The sequence below is a fragment of the Cervus canadensis genome, chromosome 11 (genome assembly GCF_019320065.1).
Source record: "Cervus canadensis isolate Bull #8, Minnesota chromosome 11, ASM1932006v1, whole genome shotgun sequence".
Classification (NCBI taxonomy): Eukaryota; Metazoa; Chordata; class Mammalia; order Artiodactyla; family Cervidae; genus Cervus; species Cervus canadensis.
This window is the reverse complement of record NC_057396.1, coordinates 74,096,302-74,108,277: the sequence shown is the minus strand read 5'-3', so window position 1 is coordinate 74,108,277 and position 11,976 is coordinate 74,096,302. Positions and strand designations below refer to the sequence as shown.

At 37.6% G+C, this 11,976-nt stretch overlaps 2 protein-coding genes across 2 annotated transcripts; both read right to left on the bottom strand.

Annotated features, from left to right (window-relative positions):
* Positions 1 to 481: 481 nt before the first annotated feature.
* Positions 482 to 1,420, bottom strand: LOC122450523 (olfactory receptor 1052-like). Its single transcript, XM_043482899.1, has one exon. It carries the CDS (start codon positions 1,418 to 1,420, stop codon positions 482 to 484), a length of 939 nt encoding a protein of 312 aa, XP_043338834.1.
* Positions 1,421 to 9,623: 8,203 nt separating this feature from the next.
* On the bottom strand, positions 9,624 to 10,562 carry LOC122450522 (olfactory receptor 1052-like). Its single transcript, XM_043482898.1, has one exon. The coding sequence runs from the start codon at positions 10,560 to 10,562 to the stop codon at positions 9,624 to 9,626; it is 939 nt and encodes a 312-aa protein (XP_043338833.1).
* Positions 10,563 to 11,976: the final 1,414 nt, after the last annotated feature.

Below are 11,976 nucleotides of genomic sequence, written 5' to 3'. Positions count from 1 at the left end.
TGCCAGGAAAAGACAGAGAAGGCCACCTGCCTCTATCATACACAAATGATGCCCCAGAATTTCTCATCTGCCATCTCTTCCCTTAGAAGTCTGTTTTTCTCACAGAAGCCATTTCTCACTCTCCCTTTCTTCTATTGTCAAATTATTGAACAAGTAAATTTTTTCTGTACTTTTATATACATATGAATAAACTTCATCTATTCTCCCATTAATCTACCTTTTGTCAATTTAATCCACAGCCCTTTAATTAATAAACCTGAGAAAGTAAAAGAAAAGGTTTCTTCCTTTGTATATGCACACACATAAAATGTAATGTAACGGATGGGCATCTGTTTCCAAATGCCAATGAAAAGTATGTTTGTGCATATGCTAATTTAAAATATCCTCCTTCTTTTCTCCAAAATTCTCACACATATTTAATCATGTACCCATATGTAGCATCAACTAATATTTTTTAAAAGTTTCTGCATGAAAATCATAGTCACTGAGCAAATATTTTTCTCATGATAATTCTTTTCATTGCTTCTTTGGCTTCTGTGTTCCTTACACTGTATGTCAGGAGATTTAGTATTGGCAGCAAAAGAGTATAGAACACAGACAAGATTTTGGTTTTCTCCTGTGGGTAGCTAGAGCTGGTCCCCAAATAAGTAAAAATCACTGTTCCGTAGAAGAGACTGACTACCGTTAGGTGGGAGACACATGTGGAGAAGGCTTTGTATCTGCCTCTCAAAGACCGTGTCTTCAGGAGCGTGAGAAGGATTTCCAGATAGGAACTAACCACAATCAGAAAGGTAGCCACTGACGTGCTTCCAGAGAGGACAGTAAATAGAGCCTCGTTGTAATGGGTGTCAGAACAGGCAAGTTGGAAAAGCAGAGGGATATCACAGAAAAAGTGGTTAATGACGTTGTGCCCACAGAAGGACAGACTGAGCAAACCAGACAGGTGGGTGAGTGAGTTGGCACAACCCAGTAGATAGGAGGCAGTGACCAGGTGGATGCAGAAGGTGGGTGTCATGAGACCTTTATAGTGAAGAGGGCGGTAGACGGCAAGGTACCGGTCATAGGCCATGGCAGCCAAGAGGAAGCATTCCATGGTCAGGAACAAGCTGACAAAGGAGTACTGTAGGAGGCAACCACTGTAGGAGATAGCTTTCTGTCCTGCTAAGTAGTTCACCAACAGCTTAGGGATAAAGACTGAGGAATAGCAGAAATCCAGGAAAGCCAACTGGCTAAGGAAAAAGTACTTGGGAGAGTGGAGTTGATCACTAACCAAGATGATGGCGATAATCCAGACATTGCCCAGGACAGTAATGAGATAGATCAAGAGAAACAGCACAAATAGGACTGTATTCAGTTCAGGGTTATCAGTCAGCCCCAGGAGGATGAATTCAGTTATCCCACTGACATTGCTGTCAGCCATTTATGTGACTCCTCAAGACTGATCTGCAGAGGGTAAGAGAAGAAAGAAAATAAGCAAAGGAACAACTTGAATATACGAATTCCATTTGCTAGTAGCTTTAGAAAACTGCATGGTTTTAGTTAACAATAATAACCTGAAAGTGAAAGTGAAGTGTTAGGCATCAGTCTTGTTCAGCTCTTTGTGGACTCATGAACCGTAAACCTGCAAGGCTCCTCTGTTCATGGAGCTCTGCAAGCAGGAGCACTGGACTGTGTTCACATTGCTTTCTCCAGAGGATGCTCCTGACCCAGGGATGGAACCTGGGTCTCCTGCATCGTAGGCAGATTATTTACTGTCTGAGCAACCAGGGAAGCCTCAATAATAATAATAATAATAATAATAATAATAATCTATAATAATCCAATTCTTTCAAGTATGAAAAGTTTACCAGATATAAAACTTTACTTGGTACAAAGTGTCACCAGTGCATGTAACCTGGCATTATGCATCATAAAAGAACCTCTAGAGAAATTAAAGTCCTCATGAAGGGCCCTAAGAGGAGTCTTTAACAAAGAAAATTCAGGGGATAGATCCTGGATAACAGTATAGTCCAAATTCCAGACATAGACAAGAATCTCCTATTTTAAGAAAGTACATCTGTTAACAAAGAGCAAAAAAAAATTAGTGTTTAGCAGGTAAATTCTTGAGACATCTAGCAAAATTATTCTCTATAACAACTTTTTTCACCTAGACAAAAAACATATGTTAAACAATAAAAAAAAACAAATGAATAGAATATATATGCATATACATATACATGTATATAATATAATCTAATAAAATTAATGATTATCCATAAAAATGGAAAATGGAGATTATGAGTGTCTAGAATATAGAAAGAAACAAGTTTAAAAACTGTCTATCCTAACATATCTTACTTGTTAAAACTCATTCACTGCAGGAAGTCATTCTTTGCTCCTCCAATAGATATTTATTATTTCATCCTTTGATTTCCCATTTTATTATCCAATGGCTTGAATTAGTCCATACCAGATTTTAAAAATTAAGATAGAAAACTTTCAATATTTTTTTAATCCTGGCAGTCAAAAAGTCTCAAATCTAATTTCAAGTATAATGCATATGCTTTTGGCATAAATCATCCCAGATCTGAATTTTTACTCAGGTATAATTATCTAGGAATAGTTAGATCATTATTTTCTTTTAGGTTTTTATCATATAACTCAAAGAACATAAAAGTCAAGGTTCTTATAAAGCAATTATCCATCAATTAAAAATAAATAAAATTTAAAAAGCAAGGTTTTGATATCTAATATATTGGGGAAATACTTGATTAAATAATTTTTAAAAAAGGTTTTCTTTACTGCAGAACCTTTAGTAATGCATAGTATATAACTATGCTTTGTGAGTTCCAACAAAAAAATAAATATAGAACATGTTTCACATCCAATTAACAGTTGAACATATTTTCACTAAAAATTAATGAAAATGATGTTCCAAAATCTGTGCTTTGGAAATAATGCTTCCTGGTATTGAATGAAAAATGAATGAGTTTGGATCTCTATGCCTTATTATCAATGTGGTGTAAAGTAAGCTATTTAATAACATTAGTGTGATGTAAGTTATTAGGAACAATTCAATTCCTACAAACCATGCTACAGAATACCTTTGATTATGTCCATGTTACCAAAGCACAAGATGTATAAAAGAGTGACTAGACACTTTTTTACGACATTAAGCTGTGGTTTCAGATCTCTTAGCTTCATTTATAACCCTTCCTCAAGACATAGTTATGAGAATTAAATAAGAAAACATGTGAAAGCTATGTTTTATACCATAGGCACTCAATAAAAGTTTGCTTTATATTCAAAGTAAAACTAACAAGGAAAATAGAGATAAAACTATCTGTCGACATACAGGTCAAACAGGTTTTGGCTAAAGTCAGTTTTTGTATCTTTGCTCTTTCGGGTTTCGTTTTGTTAGCTTTGCCTAGACTAACTTTGTTTCTTAAAAAATCAGTGATCTATTGCTGATTCATGTCAATGTATGACAAAACCCACTGAAAAAATAAATAAATAAATTATAAAAAAAAAAATCAATGTGTTTCTTTAATGATGAGTTTCTTATTTCTTTGATATCATATTTCTTTTTTGATTGAGTGTCAATCTCTCAGTCATGTCTGACTCTTTGCAACCCCATGTACTATAGCCTACCAGGTTCTTCTGCCCATGAAATTCTCCAGAGAACAATGCTAGAGTGGAATCCCCTTCTGCAGGGAATCTTTCTGACCCACAGATCAAACACAAGTCTCCCACATTACAGGCAAATTCTTTACTATCCGAGTCACCAAGGATCACTTAATAAACAGAAATTTTTCTCTATACTGCCTTATAACAGCACTTATCTTTTGCTATACATTCAGGTATATAAAATAAATTAATCTTTGAGTTAAAGATTAGCTCTGGTAATAGGACCAAATAAATGACTGTTCTTTCCCTCATATTTAACAAAATTCAACTGTTTGCAATGATTAGTTTTAATTCTTAAAGAATTTCTTTAAATATATTATTTCTTTTAATTTATGTAATTATGTGAAATTTTAAGCACAGCTACTTGAGGAATTATGGACTAAGCCCACTGATTCTTTCAAGAGAGTTAGTTGACTTGTATTGTGAGACTGTTCTCTTTCCAATGATTGGAACAGATTTGAGGCAGGTGATTTTTCTTCTCCTTCCATTTACAGCATGTACTGAGAGTTGCTGTTTTTGAGAAGTGGAAAAGGCATTTATAATTCCTTTGTTAGAACACATAAATGCAATACCTACCTGGTGCCAAAAGGAAGTCTGTTCCTTTCTCTTAGTTTCTTGACCTGTGTTTATATTTGGCTCTGGGGCTTTGGAGGAAGTGATCACCAGGGACTCTGTGAATACTGAGTTTCATCAAAATGGCTAATAAGAGGCATGGGGAAAGTAAGGTCCCAGCACTATCTTTCCAAATTAGAGCAGTTCATGGATTTGGCTTTTTCTCAGTCTTAGGGAAAATTGTTGATCTGTTCTTGTCTAACTAATATGAGGCTCTACATGGGAAAGTGCTTCCCTGGTGGTTCAGCGGAAAAAATCTACCTGCAGTACAGGAGACGTGGGTCCAATCTTTGGGTCAGGAAGATTTTCTGGGGAAGGAGATGGCAGCCCACTCCAGTACTCTTGCCTGGAAAATCCCACAGACAGAGGAGCCTGGTGGGCTGCAGTCCGTGGGGTCACGAAAGAGTTGGACATGACTTAATAACTAAACAACAGCAACAAGGGAAAACCAAATTATTAAAAATGAACTCCGCGGTGTTTATAATTATGATTCACATAGATTAATTATACGTGTGTGTGTGTGTGTGTGTGTGTGTTAAAGAGTGCTAAGTTCCATTTTTTGATGACTACATGTTTCTGTTGTGGTAGTTGTTGTTCAACCACTAGCCGTGTTCGAATCTTTGCGGCCCCCTGGGCTGTAGCCCTCCAGGCCCCTCTGTCCATGGGGTTTCCTAGGCAAAAATACTGGGATGGGTTGTCATTTCCTTTTCTGAGGGATCTTCCTGACCCAGTGAACTCATGTCTCCTGCATTGCAGATGGATTCTTGACCTCTGAGCCCCCAGAAAAGGATCCATAATGGCTCTATGCTTGTGTGCGTGCCAGGTCATTTCAGCTGTGTCCAACTCTTTGCAACCCTATTGATTGTAGCCCGCTGGCCTCCTCTGTTCCTGGGATTCTCCAGGCAAGAATATGAGAGTGGGTTGCCATGGCCTCTTCCAGAGGATCTTCATGACCCCGGAATTGAACCCATGTCTCTTATAACTCCTGCATTGGCAGGTGGGTTCTTTACACTAGCACCACCTGGGAAGCCCAAACAAACCTCAAATCTTAGAAACATAAATTCATTGCATTGACTTGAGAGTCTCCTAATAAGTATCAAAGATAACCATAGTGTCAGTTTGCCATGGCTAGTCCATATGCTGCCAGTAACTTATGTTTATAATGCTTTGGACCATTTCCAAATTGCAGACTCTAAGTTTACACATATGAAATAAAATTTGCACATATTTGATAGAGGTTCTCTGAGTGCTGAGAGGAAATTATGTGATATAAACATCAGCTGAGCCCTGATTTCTCTCAAGATTGATATTAAACAGTAACCAGTTTTATGTATTAAGTACAGGGCTTAGAGCTACAAGTGTTCATTCTCAATTTTTTTCCTGATATTTTATGTGACAATTGATAGAGTACTAACAGATATTTCATTGGTGAAGTCCTCATTGATTCCCCATTGACTAATTGTATTGTCACTTAAAGTCATTTGGAATGTGCTTAACTTGGTTTATTTACTTTCAGGATATATACTAATAAATATATATTTAGTGTGTTACCAATTTTCATTATATTCCTAATTTTTCAATCTAATAATATGAACTACAAATCTGCAACAGACTCTCCATCTGTCTGAGAATTCTAAGACAGAGATTTATTTTCCTCACTTAAGCAGCCAGTTTCCTTTTATAGTATAATATAGTAGCTCTTCACTGGGGAAGGGAATGGCAAAGCACTTCAATATTCTTGCCTTGAGAACCCTATGAACAGTATGAAAAGGCAAAACGATAGGACACTGAAAGAGGAACTCCCCAGGTCGGTAGGTGCCCATTATGCTACTGGAGATCAGTGGAGAAATAATTCCAGAAAGAATGAAGGGATGGAGCCAAAGCAAAAACAACACCCAGATGTGGATGTGACTGGCGATGGAAGTAAAGTCCAATGCTGTAAAGAGCAATATTGCATAGGAACCTGGAATGTCAGGTCCATGAATCAAGGCAGATTGGAAGTGGCCAAACAGGAGATGGCAAGAGTGAACTCACCGCAGATGGTGACTGCAGCCATGAAATTAAAAGAAGCTTATTCCTTAGAAGAAAAGTTATGACCAATTTAGACAGCATATTAAAAAGCAGAGACATTACTTTGCCAACAAAGGTCCGTCTAGTCAAGGCTATGATTTTTCCAGTGGTCATGTATGGATGCCAGAGTTGGACTATAGAGAAAGCTGAGCACCAAAGAATTGATGCTTTTGAACTGTGGTATTGGAGAAGACTCTTGAGAGTCCCTCCGACTGCAAGGAGATCCAACCAGTCCATCCTAAAGGAAACCAGTCCTTGGTGTTCGTTGGAAAGACTGACATTGAAGCTGAACTCCAATACTTTGGCCACCTGATGCGAAGAACTGACTCATTTGAAAATTCCCTGATGCTGGGAAAGAGTGAAGGTGAAAGGAGAAGGGGCCGACAGAGGATGAGCTGGCTGGATGGCATCACCGACTCAATGGACACGGGTTTGAGTAAACTCTGGGAGTTGGTGATGGACAGGGAGGCCTGGCGTGCTGCAGTCCACGGGGTCGCAAAGAGTCGGAGAGGACTGAGTGACTGAACTGAACTGATAGGAGTTCTTGGGCTTCCCAGGTGGTGAAGAATCACCTGACAGTGCAGGAGATGCAAGAGAAACAGAAAAACTGTAAGTCAGGAAGAGCGTCTGGAGGAGGAAATGGGAACCCGCTCCTGTATTCTTGCCTGGAGAATCCCATGGACAGGGGGCCTGGAGGGCTACAGTCCACAGGGTCGCAAAGAGCCAGACGTGACTTAGCAGCAAACTGCCGCAACTACACATTCACACTCAGTACAACTGTGTTCTTTTATCCAAAACCTGGGAGTCTGGCCCCTTCTTTCACAGAGACTGTACTGTTGATACAGGTGGTGTTAGTAGTGAAGAGCCCTCCTGCCAATGCAAGAGTTGCAAGATACAAGGGTTTAATCCCTGCGCGGAATGCCCCTGGAGGAGGGCCAGGCAGCCCACTCCAGTGTTCTAGCCCGGAGGATCCACGGACAGAGGAGCCTGGTGGGCTGTCGTCCGCAGCGTCGCAGAGAGTCAGACACAGCTGAAGCAAATTAGCACAGCACCCAGAACTATACATAGACTATATATTATATATATATACTATAACAGATTGTTTTAATTAAAAATTTTATTTTTCTGAGTTTAATAATCTTATTTGTATACCTTTCCTTGTGTTCCATACTCTTAGATAGAAGATATTGAATATTCTTGAGAAATTGTGAAGAATTATATAAAATTAAGCATAATATTACCATTATTTTATTTTATTCTGAAAATTACTTTCATACAAATGCATTTACATGACGTCTCATACCAAAAAAAAAAAAAAAAAATGTAGCCAGAGGAGTCAATAATATATTAAACGATTTTGGAAAATTGTGACAGTCTATACAAATGTTATATGCTCTTTTTGATAGTAGTCGTGGTGTTATTTCATTCTAAAAAGTAAACTTTCAAATGAATTTCTTTGCATGAGTGGCTAATATAATAAGCATTTCAACTAGCTACCTTCTCAGGTAGTGGAACCATTTGTATATTATTTTAGCTGAACCTGAGAAAAAATAAAAAATAAAAATGTGACAATATTTACTGAGGCTTCAGCTTTCTCATTGTGCTGTTTAGCCTACTTGCCACTAGTTATTTCAGTATTTAGAAAATTAAATATGATTTTATTTATAAAAAAATGTTTTCCAGATACTCCAATTTATAGCAATTTAGGGAAAGGAGATCACTATGGGACAGTCAACATTTACAGGCCTGATTTTATCATTATGCATCTGTACATAAAATTTGTGGGGTTTTTTGTTTGTTTGTTTGTTTTTCTTATTTTGTTAAGTTTTTAACTGAGATTTTACATGTGCTGTGCTCACTTACTCAGTCGTGTCTGACTCTGCGACTTCATGCACTGTAGCCCGCCAGGCTCCTCTGCCCATGGGGATTCTCCAGGCAAGAACACTAGAGTGGGTTGCCATTTCCTTCTCCAAGAATTAACATACACATACACATAGAGAAGTCCATAAATTGTAAGTAAATGGATTTTAATAGAATGAACATGGCTATGTAACTACCACTCAGATCAAGAAATAGAGCATTACCAGCAACCCAGAAGCCTCCCTCAAAATGGGAGAAAATATTTGCAAATGAAGCAACTGACAAAGAATTAATCTCCAAAATGTAAAAATCATTCATATAGCTCAGTATGAAAAAAACAAACAATACAATCAAAATATGGGTGGAAGACCTAAACAAACTTTTCTCCAAAGAAGACATATACATGTTCAACAAATATATAAAAAGATACTCGACATCACTAATTATTAGAGAAATGCAAACCAAAACTATGATGAGGTATCACCTCACACCAGTCAGAATGGCCGTGATCAAAAAATGCACATATAACTTGAGTCAAAAGGAAAGCAACTGGCTTCACATATTTTGTCTCCCTAGAATTCACAGCATGTTGTCTCCTATCTAAACTACTGTCAGAGAATTTTTTGTTTAATGTCTAAAGAAGATGTTGAAAGATCCTTAAAGGAAAGGGGAATAAGTCTGATTATCAATGGTTCCTTGATTAACTTGACAGCACCCTTTCTAAACATTAAGCAAATTTTTTCAGGATATATTTTCTGTGAGTATTAGTGGCCCTTCTGTGTGAAATGGTAATGAAACCATTATCTTCAAAGAGGCGTTCGATCTTTCTCAGTTTCATGTGACTTAATAGGAATGGAGACCATGGCGAGAAAAAAGGAAATGGTCTAGACTAACCCCTGTGAGTGGAAAGGTAATCCAGAACCAACTCCTCTTTCTGACTATATTTGTGTGTTTGCATTCATTTTGCAGAATATCTGACTATAAGTGTTTCAGGCTAATTCCAGGAACATGTATCTGTCAGTTTTATTGGCTACTTCAAATACCAATGCCTTTTGCTTTAAAATTATTTTGCTTTTTGTCTGTGCTCAATAGAGAAAATGAGTTAAGAGATACTTCATTACTTATGAATTTTATGTTTGTGTCTCCCTATCTGTGTGTATGTCTGTATGTATATATTTATTTCTGCCTAAATATAGGAATAAAAATGCTAACAATTAGCCAGAGATAGCTAAACTGGAACTTAGTATGGCTTATTACCTTAGTTTACACAATAACCAGCCAAATGTACTATGACATGCTATTCTTCCAGGCCTTTTTCTTCCATTGCAAAACAGTTAATTTTAATAAATGCACATAAATACCATTAGCCAAAGCACTCATTTGTCTACTAACAGTTTGGCACATATGGTATGACATTAACAAAGAATATGCTTCATTTCTTTAGCCCTTTTCACAGCATCCTTCACTTCCTTGTTTCTTAAGCTATAAATTAATGGGTTTAACATAGGGATAACCAGGGTATAAAACACAGATACCACCTTCTCTTGTTCTAAGGAATACTGGGAGCTTGGTTGAATGTAGCTAAAGCTTATAGAGCCATAGAATAGAATCACAACCGTGAGATGTGAAGCACATGTGGAGAAGGCTTTGTGTCTGCCTGCTGCTGAGCGGATCCTCAGGATAGCAGCAACGATGAAGATGTAGGAGATCATCACAGTCATGAAAGTGATCAAGGCAATAACGCCAGAGAAGATTAAAAGCAGCAGTTCATTCATGGATGTGTCAGAACAGGACAGCTTCAGCAGCGGGGGAAGGTCACAGAAGAAGTGCCTGATGACATTTGGCCCACAGAAAGACAATTTCAGCAAGCCAGTTGTGTGAGTCAATGAGTTGATTACGCCTCCTACACATGATCCAATGACCAGAGCAACACAAACTATTTTTGTCATAGCCACAGTATAAAGTAAAGGGTTCACAATGGCCATATAGCGGTCATAGGCCATTGCTGCCAGCAAGAAGCCCTCAGCGGTAAGGAGTGACACAAATAAAAAGTACTGCACCATGCATGCAGAGAACCAGATTGTCTCCCGTTCAACAAAGAAGTTCATCAGCATTCTGGGTGCAAAGACTGATGAATAGCAGGCATCAATGAATGACAGGCAGCTGAGGAAATGGTACATGGGTGTTTGGAGTTTGGGAGTTATTTGGATTAGAAGGAGCATCCCTAGATTACCCACCAAGGAAATGGTATAGATGAGCAGGAACAGCACGAAGAGAACCACTTTCAGTTCAGCATGATCTGTCAGTCCCAAAAGGATAAACTCAGTCACCAGTGTAAAATTAACATCAGCCATGTGTTTGTTTATCTTGGTACCTGTCAACAAATAAATTGAGAAGGATCACACAGCATTATCAAGACTACTCGGAATCTCTAACTAGTAATCTGACTTGGGTTACTGACTGCTCTGCTCTGGTGGTTTTGGCTATAAAATTAGAAAACATTTAGCTAGAAATATCTATTCTCTTCAAGCACTGTCTATTTGCATGTTCCATAGAAAATTTCAAATTTAAGCAAGAAAACATTAGTCTTAGCTTCAGGATACATTTGAAATGCTATTCTTAGTGTGAAGAAAAAAGCTTAGGTGAATTTCATTCTGTGTGTGTGTGAATTGCTCAGTTGTGTCCTACTCCTTGTGACCTCATAGACTGCAGCCCACCAGGTTCCTCTGTCCATGGGATTTTTCCAGGCAAAAATATAGGAGAGGGTAGCCTTTCTCCAGGGGATCTTTCTGACCCAGGGTTAGAACCCAGGTCTCCTGCATTGCAGGCAGATTCTTTACCATCTGAGCCACCAGGGAAGCTTCTAAAATAGGCAAAATCCAGATTATAAAGCATCATTATTTAAGTTGGAAATTTAATCTGTGGTACTACTGAAGTTCTCTTTTAAAAAATGATACAGGGATGTCCCTTGGAGTACAGTGGTTAGGACTCCACGCTTCCATTGCAGGGGGAGTACACCAAAGATTTGATCTCTGGTCAGGGAACTAAGTCCCCACAGTCAAAAACTGAAGGAAAAAAAAAAGTTTAAAAATGATAAAAATAAACTTATTTACAAAATAGAAACAGACTTACAGACATAGAAAACAAACTTATGGTCTTCAAAGGGAAAGGGGATAGGGAGATATAAAGTAGGAATTTGAAAGTAACATATGCACACTACTATAAATGAAATAGATAAAAACAAGGACCTATTGAATGACACAGGGAACTATACTCAATATTTTATAGTAAGCTATCTGGGAAAAGAATTTGAAAATGAATCCATATACATTATATACAAATAATTTATATGTATTATATACATGCATACATATACATATGTATTTATAGAGGTAGAGAGAGAGAAAAAATCACTTTCCCATATACCAGAAACTAGCACAATATTGCAAATCAAATACACATCAACAGCAACCAAAAAGTAATCTTACATCAGATTTCATTGTGGCTAATGCCAACGCTATAAATATCTGAGCATAAACTGTATCATAATATTTAAACTTGTTTTCCCACTTATGTTTTCATGTTTAGTGTGTAGTCCACATTTTTTTAAACTTTGATTTGACAAAAGGCAAGGTCCCAATATCAAAAATTCTGGATTCATTCTTAGAAAATAGACAGAAGCATTGGCTTTTGAGAATACTGTCCACTAGAAATTGAAAAGGAGTACTCTGAGCTGATATATGAAATATGATGAATAGAACTTATAAT

Excerpts from the sequence above, each read along its gene's own strand:
- LOC122450523 (XM_043482899.1), bottom strand. The coding sequence starts at position 1,420 with ATGGCTGACAGCAATGTCAGTGGGATAACTGAATTCATCCTCCTGGGG.
- LOC122450522 (XM_043482898.1), bottom strand. The coding sequence starts at position 10,562 with ATGGCTGATGTTAATTTTACACTGGTGACTGAGTTTATCCTTTTGGGA.